This window comes from Hyperolius riggenbachi, chromosome 7 (genome assembly GCF_040937935.1).
Source record: "Hyperolius riggenbachi isolate aHypRig1 chromosome 7, aHypRig1.pri, whole genome shotgun sequence".
Taxonomy (NCBI): domain Eukaryota; kingdom Metazoa; phylum Chordata; class Amphibia; order Anura; family Hyperoliidae; genus Hyperolius; species Hyperolius riggenbachi.
In genome coordinates this window covers 118,882,012-118,906,265 of record NC_090652.1, presented here as the reverse complement: position 1 = coordinate 118,906,265, position 24,254 = coordinate 118,882,012, and the positions used below count along the sequence as shown (strand labels likewise).

The following is a 24,254-nucleotide window of genomic DNA, read 5'->3' as shown; positions in this document are numbered from 1 at the left end:
CCTAACCCCTAGACCCCCTGTTGGTGCCTAAACCTAAGACCCCCCAGTTGGTGCCTAAACCTAAGACCCCCCTATTGGTGCCTAAACCTAAGACCCCCCTGTTGGTGCCTAAACCTAAGACCCCCCCTATTGGTGCCTAAACCTAAGACCCCCCAGTTGGTGCCTAAACCTAAGACCCCCCAGTTGGTGCCTAAACCTAAGACCCCCCAGTTGGTGCCTAAACCTAAGACCCCCCCTGTTGGTGCCTAAACCTAAGACCCCCCTGTTGGTGCCTAAACCTAAGACCCCCCTGGTGGTGCCTAAACCTAATAACCTTAATAAATAAAAAATGTAAATAAAAAAATGTAAAAATTTTTGGGTGGATAATAATGTTTTAGAAATGTTTTAGAAATAGTGATTTAGTATCTTTATAAACATTATTTGTCACGGGCTCATTTTGTAAAGTTAAATCATCACAAACATAGTTATAAATCCTTAAAAATCTCCGGGCGCCGTTTGTTAAAACGTTAATAATCTCCAGCGCCTTTTTTTCCCTGTTCGGCGCCCATTAAACGATATTTATAATGGGAGTGAATGGGGCGCCCTTTTTGTCCACTTGTCTCATGCGCCCAAATCTGCTGCTTCCGGGAGGAGGTGCCCCAGTATGAGTGTAAAGTCTAATCCTCCTCTTAGTGGTTATCCCTGCAACCAATATATCCAGTGGACCTTTTTGAGTGCGACCCAAGCCCGGAAGAGGTCTTTCCATGCCAGTGGAGACATGCTCGAAACAGTGGTTGCCTAAAAGCAACTCATGTTTGTAAAAGTAGTATTTTCATTTTCCCTTTTGTGAAAATACTACACTATTAGTGCTCCTGGTCTGTTTCTCTGTCTTTTTTTTTCCCCCCCCCCCCCCGGTCACTGGAGTTCTACGCTAACTGCGTCATACCGGACACCACCTTCCTGCTGGGAAATACCGGTCACATCCATACCTATTCCCCAGCTGAACCATGAGATGAAGCAAGCTGTAGTGTATTGAGAAGTACAGGTCCAGCACTTTTCTTCTGGGCACTGTTTATATTCACTGATCAGCCTGACTGGTAATAGCTATGTTATGTAGAGTGAGGAAGCTTCCTTGTCACACATTACATTTGAAAGATAGTTTATGAGGTATAAGTGACCAGAAGATATGCTAAGCGGACTAGCACTATTCTGCGTAGTCAGGAAGATGCGTAAAACGAGCGATTTTCCGTGGATGATCTTTCACATCCTATGTGCGTCGTCCACCATAGACTTCCGACACCTGCTAGTAGTCTACAGGAATCGTATGCACGTTGTGATTTTATGGGGCAGGGAATCAGTATTTTATATGTGTGAAAAATTGCAAAGGAACGAACCGCAGGCGTTGCCATTCAAAAGCATGTGTGATTTCGCTTTTCAACATGTGTGGCCCAAGCCTTAGAGAGGGATTCATTTAACAGAAACCCAAACAACCAAATTATAATTCCTGGTGTGGTTTACAAATTCAATAATACATTGAGGGTGGCTGTAATGTTTTTGTTCCCCAATATACAGCTTTTCTCCTCCTTGTGATCTGACTGAGGCCTAAGACCCACTAGCAGAGCATTTCTAAGCGCTTTGCTCTTGCTAATGTAATTCTATGGAGTTTGTTTGTTGGGTTTTTTAATTTTTTTTTTAAATCCCATCTCTCAAGTGAGATCACACCCATAGCATTACATTAGCAAGAGCTTTTCACATCACAAGCGCTTAGGAAAGCTCTGCCAGTGAGTCCCAGGGCTAATGTTTTCTTCTTTGTATGCAATGAAAAAACAAAAATGGCGGAGCACTCTTCCACAAGGAGGATCTGTTGTGTGCCCAAGCCTCAGACCCCAGTATCCTTAGGGTCAATGGTAAGTCTTGCACAAAAAAGGCTGGCACCACACTGAAGTAGCAAAAGTAAAAAGAAGCTCTTTATTTGATCGTCATTAAAATGACAACATTGTCAAAAATAGGCTTTTAGCGGTGACAGCCCGTTGTTTCGAGCTGCTCTAGCTCTTTTTCAAGCCACACAGCCGGCTTGAAAATGAGCTAGAGCAGCTCGAAACAGCGGGCTGTCGCCGCTAAAAGCCTATTTTTGACAATGTTGTCATTTTAATGACGATCAAATAAAGAGCTTATCTTTGTTCTTTTGCTACTTCAGTGTGGTGCCAGCCTTTTTTGTGCAAGACTTCTTTGTATGCATTATTCTTTACAAAAGTACATTAGCCTATATTTCAATATAAAAACAATTCATATATACAAAGTTCAAATGTGAGGGATAGGTGTTCTTCAGCTCCTAGCACACTATGGGTTTGATTCACAAAGCCTTGCTAACTCGTAGCACAGTCGCGCTAGAGTTTCGCGCATAAAATCGTTATGCGTGTTATAATGCGCACAAAACGCTAGCGCAACCATGCTATGACTTAGCAAGGCCTTGTGAATCAAGCCCTATATGCGATGTGTCTTGTCGTGTGCACAATATGATATTCCTATGGTGCTAGCATATTGACTGGGGTACGGCGAGTTCTGTCAGGATAACGCGCTGCACACAGTGCGTTTACACGGTAACGTTTGCATTTACAGTGGCAGTGAGGAATACTTTCAATGTACTTTAGACCTCACTCTATGGTTACAATGTACCTGTAACACATCGCATGTGCATAGTACGCAAGGAGCCTTAAACAGCTAACATGTAATGCTTTTGAGCACTTTTACTGTATAGTAGTCCAATATACAATATGAGAGCACCAGGTCATATAGGGTGACTCTATATGCACTTAATACAACATTATTTACAATTAATTGTGCATACAAAGCGTTACGTTACATGATTTATGAAATAAATTAAAAGGTACCTGCAACACCAATTCATAAATCCTCATCTTATCCTCCACAACCTCCCCTCCCCCATTTACCTGTCAGTTTCTAGTAGGGAGGTGTGCCTTCAGGCTCATTAAGGTAATGCAAATAGCAGTAAAGCTTGTCAATGAGATGTTGCTAATTCCAACTTTCACGTAATTTTCATACCAACTCGAGTGCAGCTTGGAAATAAGCCAATCAAAAAAATGTTAAGAAGTGCATGTGATTAGCCTAGCTCCAAGCTCCATACAATGTGCATTGAATTTACATGCAAGCTGAAATTAAAGGGTACCTGAGACGAGTGAAAGTTAAAGTTTTATACATACCTTAGGCTTCCTCCAGCCCCCTTCAGGCTGGTCAGTCCCTCGCTGTCCTCCTCTGCCACCTGGATCTTCTGCTAGGCGGCACGGTATTTTTGCCAGACAGCGCAGGCTTGCCAAGCGCGCTCCCCACTGATCGGGATCAGTCAGAACTCTCCGGGCGGCAGGGGCATGATGGTGCACGCTGTATGACCCAACTTGTGAAGATACTGGTCCACCTAGCAGAGGATCCAGGCAACGGAGGAGGACGATCAGGGGCCGATCAGCTTGAAGGGGGCTGGAGGAAACTTTAGGTATGTATAAAACCTTTTTTTCCCTTTCGTGTCAGGTTTACTTTAAGTCCTGTACACATCAAGGCATTTATGTTGCCCAGCTTGGATCAGTACACTATCCCTGGGCGATAATGCACTGCGGACACTGTACAGATGCATTACTAGCCTCCAGGCTAGCGAGGCATCTTGTTGCTATGTAGGGGGCAGAGGAAGAACAAGTGGTGCATGACAGAGGAGATTCCTGCAGGCACATATATATTTAGTTGACCATCATTTACAGTTCAGGAATATGAGGTCACAATTTGTAGGCATGATGCAGATTCACTTTGTTTTTGCAACAATTGCTGTACAGGAGTACACTGTTTGTTGGGATCTTCTAGCTTTGGCTGCCCCATTGTTAGCTCAGTTAGTAAAAGTTCAAGGAGAGTGTGTTGCCCATATTATCTAAAACTGCCAATCAGGTTCCATAAGGGCTGGTTCACACTGTAAGAGCTTTTTAAGCGCTAGTGATTTGAAAAGCTTTTGCTAATGTAATGCTATGGGGGATTTTCATAAAATCACATCACTCAAGTGAGAACACACACATGACATTACATTAGCAAGAGCTTTTAAAATCACAAGTGCTTACAAAAAGCTCATGCAGTGTGAACCAGCCCTTAAAGTTCTCTAGTACAGATTAAATATATAAGGCCACGCCTCCCACAGAATTCTGTGGACCGCTTCACTTGTTTTGCATTTTTGTTTCCCACAAATATTAAAGCAGAAGGATCAGCCATACTATGCCAAGGAAAAAAAATACATATATAAGTAGATAAATACTTGATCTACTTACATAACACATGTATTGTTACTGTCCACGTTTTGATTTCAGTGAATGTTATATAGTAAATGACGAGAATTCTGTTCCTGGTGGGGGCCATGTCTTTTGCCCACAGTTAAGGCTAACTCGTGATGTCATTTCTGCCCTTTACTTTTTTTCTTGTCTCCTCCAATCGCTGAGTCGCCTCAGCCTTGCTTGTAAACACAAGCGAGTAGGGGATTAGGTTTCAGATGAGCAGCTGGCAGGGAAATAAAGGGAAGAGGAGCAATAGATTATAGATAAAAAGAACCCCCAGCATGTAATTCTTTGGCACGACTACTAAAGGGCCAGTGTTCCTTAAAGGGAACCTAAACTGAGAGGGATATGGATGTTTCCTTTTAAACAATACCAGTTGCCTGACAGCCCTGCTGATCTCTTTAGCTGTAGTAGTGGCTGAATCACACACCTGAAACAAGCATGCAGCTAATCCAGTCTGACTTCAGTCAGAGCACCTGATCTGCATGCTTGTTCAAGGGCTGTGGCTAAAAGTATTAGAGGCAGAGGATCAGCAAGACTGCTAGGCAACTGGTATTATTTTAAAAGGAAAAATCCATATCCTTCTCTGTTTAGGTTCCCTTTAAGTTGGTGATAACTCCAAATCATAACAGCAGAAAAAGTTTTGAAAGTTTTGAATGCAGGCTTAGCATCTTTATCACTTAATACACTCAGACCAGTTGCTGTTGAAATTTGATTTTTATGGTGATGATACCGCTTTAAGTGCTCTAATTTAGTTCATAAATATATGGAACCACAGTTTCAGCCATCTCCTAGGACCTGCATTATTATGATTCACAACTATAGCATCTGGATCATCATACTTGACAATGTTGCTTTGATCTCTACAATGACAGGACGTACCCAATATCTTGGTAGATTGTAATTTAGAGTAGTCAGGCTGGTATATGATTTATATTGGTTGGCAATGATGTTCAAAAACAGTCCAGCAGGACGAACCAAGCATAGCGCTGGTCTTGAGTTTGGGATTTAGGTTCAAAGATGGTGAATTTCATTGTCATGAACAGAAACAAGCAGTCCAATCAAGAAATATTTCAGCTAACTACCAGTACTTTTGTGGCAGCTCCGGTCTATTTGCCAGGTGTGTGTAACAGAAATACACCATACCTGATGGAGAGACCTGACCTGTCTTGGAAGCTTGCATCTGAATCTACTCAGCCACTTGAGTTCTACATTTTTATATTGACACCGATGGCAAATAACAAAACAACACTTTGCTACTACAGTTCTTAGATAAATTGACTGCTCAACCCCAGTTTACATTACTCTGCCTACAGAGCTAATCACCGTGTATACTTATTTGTGAAACTCCAACTTATTACAAAATTACCCACCACCCTTTTATAAAAAAAAAAAAAATCTAAAAATTAAGATTACATTTTACCCACCAAGATGCATAATTTTCACCAAAGCCCCCCATCCATGTTTAAAGAGAATCTGTAAGCTTTAGAATAAAAAAAACGGATACTTAGCTCAGGAGGGGGAAGCCTGTGCATTCTAATGAGGCATTCTCTGTCCTCCTCAGCAAGCTTGTTTGAGCACTGAGACCCTCTAGCCGATGGCACCAATAATATTAACATTCCCCTGACTGTGCAGGCGCACTAGCTGCTTTCTGCTCGGGCTCCGGTGGAAATTGCCAAGCCCAACTTGGTCTGCTCTACTGCGCATGCGTGTTGTACCTGCGCAGCAGAGCGGACCTGATGGGGCTCGGCTATTTCTGCCTGGAGCCTGAGGGAAAGCCGGTAGTGTGTCTGCCCAGGAGTGGCGACAAATGCGGACTTTCGGGGTCCCACCACTGGATCGCCTCTACTAAGGAGGACAGGGGAAGCCTCTTTAGGATCCAGAGGCTTCCTCCTCTCGAGGTAAGTACCCCCTCAAAAAATCAAACTTAAAACCATCTATCCAGAATTAATATCAGAATGATTTCATGAACAGTTAACCCCCACATGAGGAGACCTACAAGCAATCTGTCTATAAAGGGTGCAGTGTCATAGCAAAATAGAGTCTTCAATGTATAGTATTTTTTTTTCTTTTTTTTGTAATTTTTCTAATATCAAAGTAGAAAAAAATAGATCTATTCTATCTTATATCAACTACCCTGCCTAAAGCTGTGGATTTGTGTTGAGTATTTCTTTAAGTGTTCATCATTGTCCTCTTCTCCATGCTGCTGTTGGTAATGCTGGTAAAATTTACTGCCAGTCCCACCACTGCTAGAGTTAGTGTCCGGCACGACGGGCAAACATCCACTCGACATGTTCAGTATTGTAGCAGTTAATGTGCTGATGTAATTTTTTGCTAAAGTTAGTGTCTCAATTTTAGAGAGTTTCTTCTCCGCCCGGACATGTGGGATGGCCTCTCGAAGTGCTTGGAAGGCATTGTTCAGCTTATGCATCCTTTGCCTTTCCCGTTCATTGCTCTCCAGTCTACGCACACTGTGTTCCTTCCCTTGGGAGGACTGCCTCCTCTTCCGTGTCTTCCCCGGCTCCTGGCTCTTCCCTTTACTCCTCTCCTTATACACAAAACACTTGTCGTTATCATCCTCGCTTGACGTCTGCTGCGCCACACTTTCTTCCTCCTCCTCTTCTTCCTCTAGTTCAATCTCCAGCCTTCGACGTGCTGCTCTGGCTTTCGTTTTCATATTGCAACAGAAATAGAATCAAAACTCAGTATTGCTGCTCGTGAAATGTCTTCTGGTCCATGCATCAAGATTCTGTGGAAAACCAACACAGACAATCAGAGATGGCTTTGAAACTTGGTAGTTGCTGTGAACATTGCTGCACCTGTTTCAGAATGACAGATGTTTCACAATCCAACACCACAAAATACAATGCAGTATACACATGTGTCCTCACATACATACAGTTGTCCTTATTCGATTACATACCCTGTCCCTGGCAGATTTCTTAGATGGATGAATCACATCTTAGATACCATACTTACCTGGGGCTTTCTTGAGGCCGCTTGGTCCCCCGCAATAGAGCCCAGTAACCTGGCCGAGTTGTGCGTCGTTGTGTATGCGCGGCCCAGCCACCCACTCACTGGTGAGCATCGACTACTTGGATGTCACCATAAGAAAACGTGACGGGAAGTTTCAAACAAAACTGTTTAGGAAACCGACGGAGAGGAACAATCTCCTACAAATGGATAGTTTTCATGACGAACGATTAAAGAAAAGTATCCTGAATTAAATTTTTTGCGGGCACGGAGAATTTCATCCACTGATGGGGAGTATAAGAAGGCTGCTGCCGCCAGATTGGTCAACATCTTTGTTGCAAGGTTTTGAGCACACTGACCTATGCTGGATACACACCATGCGTTTTCGCGTTCGATGCGGCCGTCGATTCGCGTCGATTAGATTATTTCCGAACATTTCCGAACAAATTTCGATGATTTTTAGGTCGAATGCCATGTAAAGTATGGCAAATCGACCTAACGATCCATCGAAGCTTGAATCGGACATGTCGGAAATAATCGAATCGACGGCCGCATCGAACGCGAAAACGCATGGTGTGTATCCAGCATTAGAGAGAGTTAGTGCAGAGGTGGGGGGTCTGGAGCGGGATTCCCTGTTGAGTTCCAATACCACTAGAAAGGAAAACAGAGGTAGGATGCCCTTTTGTTCTCCATTATGGACATTTGTCCCGGAGAATAAGGGGGATCATATGCTATTTCTGGCTACAGATGCTGAGTGTGTGGCATTGTTTAAGGATTACCCACTTTTTGCATACAGGAGAGGTAGGACTATTGCCAATTCTGTATGTAAAAGAGTCCCTGGTTCGGGACGTGAACATAATTGGTGGGATTGCATATGCTGCGGGATTATTGATGACCCCTCCACTGTTTATTGCAGAGTAGACGGTATAGTAGTTCCTTGTATAGGAATTGTATATACTGTTGATATTGTATGTTTACTTCCTGTATGTTAATGCACTTTATGGGATGTAGTTGTGGTGGGTGCTACACTTGAGGAAGGTCCAGTGACCCGTAAAATGTAGTGTGTCAAGCTCAATAAACTATAAACGCAAGTTTGAATCCTGTGGAGTGCCTTTTTCTACATCTTTAAAGTATGGAACCTGAGATGTTTCATCTCAGGTTCACTTTAACCATTTTTCATAGAGTAGTGGCTGGCTAGTGTAATGGTTAAATGCCTATGACACAGGAGACCTGGGTTCAAATCTCAGCTCTTCCTATTCAGTAAGCCAGTAGGTATTCAGTAAGGAGTTATTGGGAAAGACTCCTTACTGCTACTGCCTACTGAGTGCACTCTAGTGGCTGCCTCACAAGTGCTTTGAGTCCGACTGGAGAAAAGCGATATATAAATATTGGAATTATTATTAAATACTTTTTCATTTCTTTCACTCATGGTTGGCTGAAGCCATAACAACGGTTTACTCTTTTAAACCTCTTGAGGACCATGGGCTTTACCCCCTCCCCCCCCCCCCCCCCTAAAGACCAGGCTATTTTTGTTAAAAAAGGCCACTGCAGTTTTAAGGGCAAGCTGCAGGACCGCACAACACAGCACACCAGTGATTCCTCCCCCCTTTTCTCCCCACCAACAGAGCTCTCTGTTGGTGGGGTCTGATCGCCCCCTCCCCCCCCCCCCCCCCCCCCCCCAGTGTTTGTTTGGTTTGTGTAAATGTTGTCTTTTTTTTTTTTTATAAAACTGCCTATTTTTTTTCTTTTCGCTTTTCCCTCCCTCCCACCCCACAGCCAGCCAATAACAGCGATCAGCTGTCATAGGCTTCTGTCTATGAGAGCCGATCGCTCTCTAGTGTCCCATGGGGACAGCCGTGTCACATGGCTGTCCCCAGTACAGCACTACTGCCGATCGCAGCGCTGTACAATGTAATTAGACGGCGATTCCGCCGTCTAACAGTCTCCCGAGCGGCAACCGCCGCTCGGAGACTGAAGGCGGAGCTCCACTCTGCCAACTAACAGGAGATGTGCGCAGCGTGCGCGCGATCTCCTGTACTGCAATCCCCAAGGACTTTACGCCAAACGGCGTCAGCTGGTCCTGGGGCTGCCGCCGCGGCCACGCCCGTTGGCGTGACGCGGTCGGTAAGCGGTTAAATCATAATCACTACACAAAATCATCAAGCTGAAATAATGTTTGCCAATAATCCCTGTAAAATATAAAGTCGAACCGAGGCTGCATTCACAGTGGGAAGTTGCGGTTGCAGTTTACTGCACTGCAATGCTAATCCTATGGGACGTTCACAGTGCAACATTAGCATTGCATTGTAACGTGTAGCGTTATGGTAACTCACGTGTTACCTCTAAACACACACATTACCAGGTACAGGAAATCATACTTTATGCAACGGTAATGCAACGTTAATGTGCGTTATCAACTTTTTTTGGGCGTTGGGCAATATCTCACTGTGAATGCAAACTGAAGGTACCAAGTTACAATCAAAACTGGACTTTTCCTTTTAAAGAGAAAAAAATCAATGTGGTACCAATATGATTATAAAAACAGGTGAAAAAGATAGTGTACTTTTGTTTGTCTGTTATATCTTATGTGAAAAGGAGACCCTGATCCTTTAGAGGTGGTAGTGCCGATACCAGTCATGTGTTCCCACCTCTGTTATATCTTACATACAGAATATCTTGATGTGAAGCAGTGACCAGCAGAGCTATGGTGCAGTATTCAGTGTTGTCAGCTCAGTGGCATACTAGTAACTAACAGTCACCACTAGAAATTATGGGAAGTGTGAGACTCCGATGACGATCAGGCAAATAAGTCACTGCTAGAAATGTAGTTCTGGGTCAAACAACTGCCACAAGTGGAAGTTCTAATCCCTCCTAAGGCCTGGGACCCACTAGCAGTGATTTTCTAAGTGCTTGTGATTTATAAAGATCTTCCTAATGCAATGCTATGGGCAATTTTTTTTTATCATATCCCTCAAGTGGGATCACACACATAGCACTACATTAGCAAGAGCTTTTCAAATCACAAATGCTTAGAAAAGCATTGCTAGTGGGTCCCAGGCCTAATAGCCTTTCTGCTACAGTAGTGCAGCTGTACTTTTAGGATCACTACCTTAGCTTAGGAGCTCTGAGCCCCAGCGCAACTTGTACATTAGGCCCCCGTAGAGTGAACCTCCAGACTAAAAATCGACTAAACAGCACTAAAAAGGCTTGGTGTTTCTTTAACAGTTTCACAGCATCAGAACATTGTTTTTCTTACCAAAGCCTAATTTTTAGCTGCACAGAAGCTAAGCTCCGCCTCTTCAAAGAAAACTGCCCGGGCATTTTTTCCCTGAAGCTGTGCAAAGCATGATGGGATTTCTGATGATGATGTTCTCGTTGCTTAGCAACTGGGAGGGGTGATCAGGACACAGGACAGTTGGAACTGTGTCTCATGCTCCCTGTCACCTCCTTTCAACCAAAAAGATGGCTGCCCTCATGAAAACACAAACATTTGCCTGTTCTTTCAAAACAGGGTGGGGAAAACATTATATCGCCTAACTATTTTCATTAACATAACTAATGTAACTTAATGTCAGTATGTTTGTTTAGGCTGGAGTTCCTCTTTAAGCGCGCTACATGTAGCAATTAATATGTAGCACCAAAGCCTGCCAAGGACAGCTGCAGTGTCATAGAGGTGTAGGCTGGGGAGGAGAACAGTCTGTTAATGGTTACAACTAGTCAGAGCACATTTAGAGGTGAGGATTACCAGCTTAGCACTAATATGGAGCTAATAAAGTGGTTGAAGGCGGACCCCTCTGATCCGGGGGTCCTGGTGCGGTCCTTTGCATCCCCTATTGCTACACCACTGATTAGGATATTTAAAACTATTTGAAGGCATGAGCAAGTCATCAGGGGTGTGCATAGCAGATTTTATAGGAGTTCAGAGTTCCCTTTTAATAGTATAACAAGATGGGCCTTGTGCCAAGATTGTCACCAGTCCCTTTAAGCATGTTGTCACAAGGCCTGCCTCTGGCATGCTGTTGCTGTGTATGGAATGAGGATGTCCTTATACTGCAGTTGATGCAGGTTGTAGAGGGATTGCCCCAGGTACACAAACAAAGCAGCAGCCCCAATGGAAGGACTGCCGGAGGCTATACATGGCAGTTTATTTCACTTCTAATTTAAAGTGGAAAACAATGCTGGACTGTGTTTGTAGTTTTGGACAGAACAGGGAATGTCTGAAACTTTGTCAGGTGTTTGTTGTTATCCATGAGAAGTTTCCCATCTGTTCCCGTGAGCAGCACGGCAGAAAGGAGCGGAGCTACCAAATCAAGAAGCTTGGAAGCAGGGTGATAACATTTATTAGCTAACTTAAAGGGACTCTGAGCACCTCTCATGGGTATGCCTTTAAGCCAGACGACTTCCAACAAAGTCGTGCTATGATCCCTCTGGAGGAGCCTCTTGCAATGGCCATGTATGTCACTTCCTCTTTCTGCTTCATTCAGTGATGCACTTCTCTAACAGAGAGGACGGGTGACCTGGAAGTTATAACATAGCCAAGATGTCAGACGCGATTTTTAAATTGAATTTGAACAAAAACCATTTGGTGTAGAACGGCGCAGGCTACAGAAAGGTATGCATCTTTAAGTACTTTGCAGTACTGGTCGGAGTCTCTTTAAAGGCACACTCATGAGAGGTGCTCGGAGTGCCTTTAAAGAGAACCGAGCCGAAGCTCCAGTTTAGAAACGCATACCTAACGAGAGGGAAGCCTCTAGATAATAATGAGGCTTCTTGTTGTCCTCTGGAACCCCATTGCCGCTCACAAACTCTTCAGCTGATTGGGGCCGCCCTCCTCTTCTGGTCACAACAAGGACGGCCGCGCCTGCACAGTACCATGGAGCCACTTGAACATGAGCAGCTCTGGCTTTCTACGCCGGCACGGCAATGCTTGCGCAGGCGCAGTACAAGTGCACTCCTACTAAAAGAGGAGCACAGCCCTGATCATATTACTGGCAAGCCATCGTCGGTAATGTTTGGAGGGTCTGCACTCTGCAACGGAGGACTAGAGGACAGCGAGAGAAGAAAAAAGTTATTTATGCCTCAGGTATACATGAAAAGAAAAAGAGTAAGCTTCAGTATGTTACAATTGTCTCTGGAAAGAGACCCACCAACTGAGCACTGGTCTCATATACATGCTCATTCTCTGCTGTCCTAAACCATCCATTCTTAAGGGACTGGTCGATTTCAGCCATCGATCGATAGATCAATTCTATCGAATTAGCCGATCTATCTATTTGCGGACAATTTCGATGGATTTGATCTATCTGACAGGACGGAAAATCTAGGTCGATCTGCTGCTGGCAGCAGATCCATGTCCCATAGAGTTGCATTGGATCTAATGGTCCAATAATACATTAAAGGTGGCAATACACTCGTTAAGCCCAATCTACACTATACTATTCTTTGTGCGATTCGATTACGATTCTATTTACGATCCGATTAAATCCGACATGTCCGATCGGGATTCGATGTCGGATTTAATCGGATCGTAAATAGAATCAGATTAAATCCGATACAAGCGTATCGTGTAGATGGGGCTTTAGATTAGCAGCAGATAGATCATCAGATAGATTTCTGATCTATCTGATGTGTTTAGGAACATTGTTTTACTAGGAACAGATTTCCAATAGATTTCAGTATGAAATCTATTGAAAATCGATCTGATGGCATTTTTTTGCCTTTAGATTTCCATTAGGTCCAATGCAAAATGATAAGCAATCTCAACAGATCAACCTAGATTTTCCAGCATGTCAGATCGATTGAAATCGATCGAAATCAACCGCAAATCGATCGGTCAATCGATTTGCGATTGTTCGATCAGCCGCTAATCGGCTCAGTGTATGGGCCCCTTTAGATAGATTTCCAATAGATTTCATTCTGAAATCTATTGGAAATCTGTTCCTAGTGTGTCAGATTCGACTAGACAGGTATCTGACAGAAATCTGATGGTCGAATCTGCTGCAAATCTAGTGTGTGGCTACCTTTTAAAGAGTAACTGTGACTTGTGATATGATGAGAAATAAGTGCTGTACAGGGATGATGCTTGGCTAGAACATGCGCTGTTCTAGGGAGTGATGGAGGGAGAAGTTGAACAAGTGAGGGCATCCTGCAGGAATGGTGACTGGACAAAACAAACGCAATGTGTTTGTCTTTTAGACATGCAGTGATTCATCACAGCAGAGAATTTAACGTATAGAAAAATGATTCATACATACTGATTTTCAGTACACTGTATGCAAAAAAAAAAAAAATTCAGTAACAATATGCATTCATCCCTAAGTTCACAGCTGCACAACAATGAGCTCATTATGACCCAGTGCATGACCGCCAACATTTAATATCCTTAGAAATTACCATGTACACTGGAACAGAAAACAGGTATGAATTCTATTTCTAAGACTTAAATTTTCTTGTATAAGTAACAAAAGCATGCTTGTACAGTAAATGTGAGGGCAGCTGATAGGTGACAAGGCAGAGTAAAGGCAACCATACATTACTCTATTTTCCATTGAACGATTAAGCGATTAACTTTATCGGGCAATCAACTACCGTGTAACTTGCCCAGCAAGCTCATTGTGAACCAGAACTCCCAATCAAAAAGCCTCCTTACTAAAATGCTATGTGATCACACAAGTTTGCCTTCTTAAAAAAAGAAGGTATTTGCGATAATGCAGGTTGGAGTGAGCTCTGAGGGCTCGTTTCCACTATTGCGGTGCGGAATCGCCTGGATTCCACCGCTGATGAAATCGCATGCGGATGCGATTCCGCATGCGTTTTTTGCCGCGAATTCGCATAGGTGAGGGCATATGCAATTTTAACCATGTCACTGCCTGTGTGAATTTACATTGGTACCTATGCGAATTCGCGGCAAAAAACGCATGGGGAAAACGCACGCTATTTCCCTATTAAATACATTGTGTGTGATTCGCCTGCATTCCACAAGCACGCGAATTCTGCAGGGTGTTCCGTGCAGATTTTCTCCGCACAATAAAACGCTCCCGCAGACGCATACGTGGAAACAGGCCCATTCACTTATATTGTCTATGCGAATCCGCATACGCAAGACGCATGCGGATTTGCGATAGTGGAAACGGGGCCTGAGATGTCTGCCTCAATGTATCACTGCTGTAACATGCAAATCAACCATTGTTGTCCCTGTAAGCTAAACACACCTCCAGATCCGCTGTAATGCAATAATGTGTCAGCTTGTTAATATTACTGAGCCAAACTAAAACAGTCTGTCTGTATGCATGTTGGATTAGATTGGTTGATCCTCATAAGTGCATAGCATGGATTATAATATGGCTCTATGGCAGGGGTCTTAAACTCAATTTACCTGGGGGCCGCAGGGGGCAAAGTCAGGATGAGGCTGGGCCACATAAGGGAATCAATCAATCAGCATCTCCCCCCCCAGTCCATTGCATTGATTTTTATTCAAAATCAAATTCACACTGACTATTTTGCCTATTTGACCTTATAGTTCGCTTCAGTTCTCCCATTACAAGTAATTCGCCCCGCTAAACGAGGGCTTCAGAGCCCCCTCCACATTTCCTGGAAGGGGCAGAGCTTTCAGCTTCAGCTCTGCCCCTCCTGACGCCGCCTCTGTCCACCCCTCTCACTCTTCCTTCACAGAGAGGGGCGGGGAGAGGCGACGATGCACCGCGATTGACGTCAGGAGGGGCAGAGCTGAAGCTGAAAGCTCTGCCCCTTCCAGGAATTGCCGGCGGATTGCCCCCCGGGCGATTTGGAGGCTCTGCAGCCCTCGTTTAGCGTCGGGGATGCGGCGGATTACTTAGGAGCACTGAAGCGAACTATAAGGAAGCTTTTGCCGGTGCGGGCCACAAAATATTGTATCGAGGGCCGCAAATGGCCCGCGGGCCGCGAGTTTGAGACCCCTGCTCTATGGGGTAGGACTTGAAACACCCAGAGTTCCAGATTGCCCAGCAAACTCATGGTGAACCAGAACTCCAAGGAGTGTGTCAAATAAACACATCATTGCATTCCAGCGGTTCTGGAGGTGTTTAGCTGTCAGGAACAACAAAGAGATGATTTGCACATTCAGCAGTGATGCATTGTGGGATAATTCAGCACTCACTTCAGCCTGAATAATCACAAATGACTTCTGTTTTAAGAAGGCAAAATTCTGTTTTGCAACTACAGTGTAGTTGATTAAAAGTTAATCAACTAGTGGCCCACACACTACAAGCAAGATCATATGCAATTCTACTTCACCATCAATCTGAATCGAAATAATTTCTGTCTCGATAAAAATCATGTAAACAGCAGCCGTTTCCTTGCCATTTGACTGATATCTTCCATCCAATAAATTAGCCAGAGCCGCCCCAGCAATACAACCTGGTATGATAAAACCATATGCGTACAAAGAGTCGCACACCATTGGTGGGGGTGCATGATCCAGACTGTAATCGCAAAACATTCAAAAAAGGTCAGCCCACTCCAGTGTGGTTCAATCCATGTTTATTCCATAAAGCGCAACATTATACCATTCAGCACCAACTAGTCGTTTCGGGGCCACAGAGGGTCCCCTTTGTCAAGGTAACAAGCAGAATGGTAACGTCACCGCTGCCGCAGCTGGATATGTCCTTGCATCCAATAGTTACATACAATGGTATGCCACAGCGCTATTGTATGATATATTGTATATCGTCCATCCAGTCCAATCAAATAAATTAATTGATTCAACCATAGATCAAGCAGAATAGAACATAATCGAGCCAATAAAATGGTTGATCGTACAGGAAAATCGAGTATATGGCCACCTCAAGACTAGGTTCACAGTGGGGCATTGCAGTGTGTGCCCTGTAATCAACAGGAGTGCAAAAAAGTTGCATTGTGTGTTATGCACATGATGTGCTGAAAAAGTATGCTTTAGGGCCCGCTTTCACTAGGACTGATTCTGCGCCTTATCCGCAGCATTTCTCTGCAGGAGATTTGTGTGGTAAAAAGCTGCCTATACCTTCAGTTATTTACAGTCTGAATCGCACTTTGGTGAGATTGTGGCCGGCGTGCTGCAGATTTCTGCTGCCCACACCACTAGCGAACTGAGGGGGCTATTCCGGGTGTCTGGAACCTCCCCCCTGCACTGAGCTGTGTATTCAGCCAGGGAAGCCCGCATAATAGCTTGCCTGGACTCAGGGTCTGTGGGCAAACATCTGTCTGGTCTCTCCCTATTGTTATAATGACTGCATGTGTGGGTAAGGTGTTTAACAAGCTGAAAAGTTTTGCACAGTCCCTAGACTCCAGGAGGGCTTCTTTCTGACTTGTGTGAGAGACTGACAGGGACAGGAGTCCGATTACAGGCAAGTAGCCTGTGTGACGTGGGACTGCAATACAGATAAGTTCTCTACTCCATCTCAGGCTATTCTCAATTTCTCCACTCCTCTCTCTGGGCTAGTGCACGCCAAAATGACAATAGCAATCGCTAGCAATTTGTGAGTGTGATTTTGTGAAGTGATTTTCAGAGCGATTTTTGAATGAATTGCTCAAAAACATGCTTCATGCAGTATACCTGCGATTTTGAAAAAATCACAACGCTGCTGTGAGAACACCCACATAGGGTAACATTAGCCAAGCGCTTTTCAAATCACTGTTGATTTGAAAAACGCTCAGAAGCACTCTTGGTGTGCACCAGCCCTCCCTTATTCACCTTTGTTTCCCTCTTCCCCTAGTGCTGGCTGGCTGTGTGTTCTTGTCTTACAGGAAAGCTAAATAAAAGTGCAATCCTGGTGAGGCAAAATATTATTTAGTATTTATGTAGCGCCGCCATCTTCCGCAGATGCATATATCCCTGCATCATATGGGTATCGCTTGCGCTATGTGACTCTATGTAGCATATTCCACTGAATTGTCCAAACTAAGTCTATCTCCTGTTCCTCTCTTGGGGAGTTGTTCCAGCGCTGTACCCCGTTCACATTTGCTGCTACCAGAAGCCCTCAGAAACACTTGTATCCTTGAGTACTTCCAAAGATAGGCAGCTCCGTAATACGCCAGCGCACTTTTGTGCATGGGCAGTATGGAGCCACCTGTATTCGGAAGCACTCGGGGACATACGTGCTTCTGGACCTTTCAGGAACCCCCCCCTTAAAAATCCTGCGTTTGCCCCTGCACACCCAAATCCCTAGCCATGCATGGCACAGCTAAGCGATCTGGATGCATGCTCACATCATTTCAAGTGCCGGAGTACATCCTGCAAGGCACATGCAGCCTAGTGGAAACCGGCCCTTACTGCAACTGTAAATGTGCATGTTGTGGAGTAGCACACAGTATGCCTTGTATTATGCCAACAGATTCAGTTGCACCACACTTCTAACCTGCCCTGGATGTGAACATATTGCAATATAATTGCAGTGCTTTTGACTTGTAATTATATTGTCAGACAATGTATCAGTGTGAATGTAGCCCTTGTGTGTAGCAACATAAGGCAGGTCCAGCATGGGGCCCACAGCCACTACGAATCGTTAAAAAAATGTATAGTCCATTACAAAATTCCATTAGGACTCGTTCACACCTAGGGCGTTTTTTTGCCCTTTTTTCAAGTGCAGGCGATTTTCAAATTCACCCTAAAAACGCTTGTGCAATGATTCCCTAAGAGAGAGTTCACATCTGAGCGGTTCGTTTCCGATCCGCTCAGCAAAGCGCTGCCTGTACCATTTTTGAGGCGATTTTTGCCTCAATGGAAGGTGTAGGAAAATCGCAAAACACTCACAAAATCGCTTTGTGCATCGATTGTTTTTAAGAATAAATACATTGTATTTATTCTTTTTCAGGTCAAAGAGTTCACTTCCTGACTTGTGTCAGGGAGTGAATTACAAAACTGCTCAGTAAAAGCACTTAAAAAAGCGTTTTTACCAGAAATGCAGCGTGCAGTGGAGCGCCGGGAGGGGAAAAAAGTGCACAAAAATGCAAAACGCTTGCGGTTTCAATTTTAGGAGTGAATGAGGCCTTATAGTGTATTTACCAACACATAATCTCTATGCTGAGAGAACAGACAGTACAATGGATGACAATCAGCTGTTGTAAGCCAAGAAAGGTGAGAAAAAGTCATTATTATTATTAGGTATGATGGTGTTACACGGGACAGTAAAGTGCTGTTTCCTCTCTTCCGCTGGATATGAATGATTATAAGTGCAGGGTTAGGATTTCTGTCTTGCACTGGATTATTTACTAATGATGCCTAATCTGTAGACTGTGTATGCAGCGCTGGAGCCTCATGATTGCAGATCGGTAACATGAGACCCAACGTGACAAGTAAAAGCAAACAGCAATCAGTATATCTCCATAGAGGAGGAAGCTCTCACAGGCAGTGTAAAAAGTGATCCAACTTTCTTATGAAAAGGATCTTATTAACAATGATGTATTGAGACCACAGCAGCTGATTCGTTTGAAGCAGTTTATGAAGCAGTCTGTTGCATTATTGAAGCTTGTAGAAATGGCGTAGAAACAGTAACCCTTCTGGTAAAAGGGGAAATAAGTCTTTATGGTCATCCAATGCTGTATTGCAATGCACAAATGGCAGCTGGAAGCTGACTGGTAGCTATGGGCAACAAGAACAGTTTTCACATAGTATGCCATTGTAAGTACTCTTCCATAGGATCCCTAGACAGCAAAGCAGCATTTTCAGCTCCCAGTTGTATGTTGTTGGTGGAGTATGAAGCCAGGGATCTCTGTGTCCCCATAAGTTATTCTTGAAATGTTCTGGTGCTCATTAACTCAGTAGGAAGGAGGGGGGGGGGGTCTGGTTTAAAGCGGATCCGAGATGAAAAACTAACTATAACAAGTAACTTGTCTATATTTCTTATCTAAAGATTAGATCGTTTACACAGCATATCTAGCTTCAAACAGCTTTAATAGAAAATGATTATTTCTTCCTGTGATACAATGACAGCAGCCATGTTGTTTGTAAACATTACACAGAGGCAGTCTTATCTGTATCTTGATCACTAAGCCTGTGAAAAAACCTAATCTCCCTTCCTCCCCTCTGCCTCTGAAATCAATGGCTAGTAACACCTCCCACTGCTGCTCAGACTGAGCTCCCATGAGCCCTTGCTACTGCCAAGGCTCTCTGAAAACCTGTGGGCGTGGTTTATTTAGTTTATAGGGAATCAGAGTATTAAAACAAAAACAAAAAAGTATTTGGCTTGAGGAATGCCCTATAAACAATAGGAAAGGAACACAATTATGCAATGAGTAAAAGTTCACCTCGGATCCACTTTAAGCAAAGGAAAAGTAGTAACTGAGGTCTAAGAATAGGGTTAATCGGGTACTTACCTACAGGGGAGCAGCCCTATGAATGCAGCTAGGCCTGGCTGTGAGGGGCTCCCGACTGCCTGCTATCCTTCTCTCTCTTTACTACAGGGATCCATCCTCCAGGTCTGGTATTTTTGTGGCTACACTTGTTATGGGTGTGAAGATCATGATGGCCACACTTGTTTTATGACCCTTGCAAGATGGGCTCCCAGGTTGTGAGGGTCACCAAGGGAAAACGAGGAAAAGGGTGTAAACATTTGGGGCCCCCAGTTAAGTTTTTCTGGGTCCCCCATGGTTTGTAGTTAGGCCTCTGGAATGAATGCTATGTTATTCATTAAAACGTGAAGTAGAGAGAGATGCATGAGACAGGTGGGTGCCAGGTTGGAGTTAGGGCTTCTGGGAGGGTTGTTAATCGCAATTTAGCAATGTTTTGCTAAAGTGCAGAGGATGAAGATTTGGATTAGGCACAGAACAATATAGACTATCATGGTCAGACATGCTAGAAGTGACTTGGAAGTGAAATAGGGTACACTTTGAAGCAGGGGACTAGTCCTGGGAAAAGAAGTGAGTGGACCCACTTGGAAAACCGCTGCGCCGCGCGTAGCGCCAAAAATGGGCGTGGCCAAGCATACCGTGGGCGTGGTCATGGGTGGGGCCAAATATACATGACCTTAGCAGTGATGTAAAAGGTCTGCCGAGGAAGTTTGAGCTCTGCCGTAGTGTATCCCCAAAAATGGATGTAATCTGACAGCATTTCACCAAAAAGATACATAATCTGGTACAAGTTCCTCCAAAATACAGATAATATGGCAGTGGTTCCCCCAAAATAGAATATGTGGCAGCAGCAGTTCCCCCAACATACGCATAATTTGGAAGCAGTTCCCCAAAATACGCGAAACCTGGCAGCGGAACACCCAAAATACATATAATCTGGCAGCAGTGGTCCCCCAAACATACACAATATGGCAGCAGTTCCCCAAAATACACGTAATCTGGCAGCAGCCGTTCCCCTAACATACACATAATCTGGCAGCTGTTACCCAAAATACATAACAGCGGTTCCACAAAATGCAGCAGTTCCCCCAAAATAGGTACCCCCAGCATAGGTAGCCAGGTCTATAGGTGTCCCCAGTATAAGTAGCCATGAGTATAGTAGCCCCCAGTATATGTAGCCAGAGGTATAGTTGCCTAGTATATGGAGCCAGGGGTATATGTGCCCAGTATATGTAGCCAGGGGTATATGTGCCCAGTATATGTAGCCAGGGGTATATGTGCCCAGTATATGTAGCCAGGGGTATATGTGCCCAGTATATGTAGTCAGGGGTATATGTGCCCAGTATATATAGCCAGTGGGATATGTGCCCAGTATATATAGACAGAGGTATATGTGCCCAGTATATGTAGCCAGTGGGATATGTGCCCAGTATATATAGACAGGGGTATATGTAGCCAGGGGTATATGTGCCCAGTATATATAGCCAGTGGGATATGTACCGAGTATATATAGGCAGAGGTATATGTGCCCAGTATATGTAGCCAGTGGGATATGTGACCAGTATATATAGGCAGGGGTATATGTGCCCAGTATATATAGCCAGGGGTATATTTGCCCAGTATATATAGCCAGGGGTATATGTGCCCAGTATATATAGCCAGTGGGATATGTGCCCAGTATATATAGCCAGTGGGATATGTGCCCAGTATATATAGCCAGTGGGATATGTGCCCAGTATATATAGGCAGAGGTATATGTGCCCAGTATATATAACCAGTGGGATATGTGCCCAGTATATATAGCCAGTGGGATATGTGCCCAGTATATATAGCCAGTGGGATATGTGCCCAGTATATATAGGCAGAGGTATATGTGCCCAGTATATATAGGCAGAGGTATATGTGCCCAGTATATATAGCCAGTGGGATATGTGCCCAGTATATATAGCCAGTGGGATATGTGCCCAGTATATATAGGCAGAGGTATATGTGCCAGTATATATAGCCAGTGGGATATGTGCCCAGTATATATAGGCAGAGGTATATGTGCCCATTATATATAGGCAGAGGTATATGTGCCCAGTATATATAACCAGTGGGATATGTGCCCAGTATATATAGCCAGTGGGATGCGTGCCCAGTATATATAGGCAGATATGTCCCCAGTATATGTAGGCAGGGGTATATGTCCCCAGCTAGCCAGGTGTGCCCCCAGCAGGAGGGGAGCAGCGCAGAGAAGGTGAGCTATGGGGACAGCGGGGAAGGGCGGACATCCCCCCCCCTTCCCTCATCTTCGTGCTCCCCTTCCTGCCTCTCCCCTCTGGTGTTTTGAAGTGTCGGGCCGGCGGCAAAAGTGGGCGGAGACTTACCGCATTCCAGTCGCAAGGGACGCTCCGCTCTGTGTGCGGCTAGTCTGGTCTTCTAGCCGCACACAGAGCGGAGCATCCCTTGCGGCTGGAAGAAGGTGGTAAGTCTCCGCCCACTTTCGCCGCCGGCCCGTCACTTGAAAACACCGGAGGGGAGAGGCAGGAAGGGGAGCACGAAGGTGAGGGAAGGGGGGGGAGACGTCCGCCCTTGCCCGCTGTCCCCATAGCTCGCCTTCTCTGCGCTGCTCCCCTCCACACAAGCCAGGGTGGACGGCGTTCACTCTCTGGAAAAAGTAAGTGGATGCCGCCCACCCACGTCCACGAAGGACTCGACTCCTGCTTTGAAGAAGCACTGGGCCATATGCAATTAACTTTTTCTCCATAGTTTTCTCCTAGGAGATAATTTTTCGGCTTCAATTTAAATTTGCACTTTGCAATGGAAAAAGTACCAAAAAGTAGGTGAAAAAGTACTATCAAAATTATTTTAAGTATTTCTTTGCTTGTTGGGGGTGTAAAGGGAATTTTATTTACAAGTTGTGAAAATATCACCCAGGAGAAAACTCAGGTTAAAAAGTGAATTGCATGTGGCCCACAGTATCTCCATTTTGAGGACACAGTAAGAAAATGTTAAAGTGTCCTTGGGATCCTTTTACCAGATAAAAAAGAAACATTTTTAATTGGCCAGCCCAACAAGTCCTGCTTCCAGTATGCAACAAATCTCTGCAAAACCATTACAATGGCAATGCTCAATATTCCATCCAAGACCCACTCAACCTTTATAAAAATGCAATGGCCAGTGAAATGCCTGTGCTGTCCAGGGCTAGCAGTCAAATACTTCCTTTATCTAAGCTGCTCTAACAACCATTCAAAACACCCTGCATACACAAAGGGCATTAGGCTAGATGATGTCACCTGTGTCTGGTGGAAACAGCTACACAAGTGTTTAATATAAAATGATATTTACATAAGCATGCATTATGTATCTGAAGCACTGAGCACTGATTGCAAAAGAGCCGACATGACTTCCTTTGAATGATTGAGTAACTGGCCAGGAAAAGGTTCAGTTGGCAAGCTTTACATTTAGAATCTATGTATAAAGATCCCTCCAGGAAATGTGAGTCACTGGCCTGATAACAGCTGCACACAATTTGGCTCTGATAGGCCGACACCGCATGATAGGCCCAACTGCTTTCATTGAGACAGACAGGATACATGATAAGTGTCAATTGTTTAATTTTACTGCTGTCTCTGGAGAACTGTGCTATTTTCTATGGGGCACAGGAACTTTCCCTCATCTCCAGTACCAAGCATGGATGATATATATATATATATATATATATATATATATATATATATATATATATATATATATATATATATATATATATATACAGTCCTCTACTTACAAAGGTCTCGAGCTACAATGTTTCAAAGATACAAAGTAGTCTCCATGTACAAAATATACGATGCGGCTTTTTATTACATATTTGTGTTAAAGAGAATCTGTACTCTAAAATTCTTACAATAAAATTGTTCTCCTGGGCCCCTCTGTGCTGTTTCTGCCACTCCCTGCTGCAATCCTGGCTTGTAATTGCCAATTTTAGGCAGCGTTTACAAACAAAAGACATGGCATGTGATAGGCTGAGAGTAGCTCAGTGTGAGCCTGGAGGGGGCCTGGAGAGGGTGTGTATAGCTTCTATCCTATCACAAGCAGAGCTGCACATTCTAGCCTGAGTGCCTGAGCCCTAAAAAGCCGTCAGAGGAAAGAAGATTAGATTATATACCAGAGATAATACAGCCACTGTGCAACTAGGAAAGGCAGCTGTAATCCAGACCACATTAGAACAGGTATAGGAACTTATAGGATAGAATTAAGGCTGAAAATTTTGTTACAGAGTCTCTTTAAATGTATTTGTGCAAATCAGTTGTGCCGAACCCCTCTCCCCTCCCCCTAGGGGTTCATTACCCTTAGGACCCCCCAAACCTTAACCTCCACTCTACCGCAGAGCCGCAATATGCGGCTAAGCAGGTCAATTTCTACGTCCGATTAGCGGCCAACAAGCTAAATGTGTCCATGCCCGATAGGATCATGGGCTCTGTGCCTGCTATGCAATGCTGTAATTTGCATCCCAAGGCCCTGGCGGTTTCAATTCTAGCAGACGCCGACATTTAGCTTGTTTGCAGCTAATCGGGTGCCTCTGGGAGCCAAAATGTACCTTCTTAGCCGCATGGCACGGCCAGGACCAGATTTACATCACAGGAGCCTATAGGCACAGATGACCTGGCACCCTAGACTTTGTCTGCAATGAACCTA

General features: G+C 44.3%; 1 protein-coding gene across 1 annotated transcript in view; it reads right to left on the bottom strand.

The window, feature by feature from the left end:
* Positions 1-4,936: 4,936 nt before the first annotated feature.
* The window catches only part of BHLHA15 (basic helix-loop-helix family member a15), a 59,043-nt gene continuing 39,725 nt past the window's right edge, over positions 4,937-24,254 (bottom strand). Inside the window, exon 2 of the mRNA XM_068246799.1 lies at positions 4,937-7,050. Coding sequence (XP_068102900.1) covers positions 6,430-6,978 — 549 coding nt within the window. The 5' untranslated portion in view covers positions 6,979-7,050 and the 3' untranslated portion in view covers positions 4,937-6,429. The remainder of the gene's footprint in view (positions 7,051-24,254) is intronic.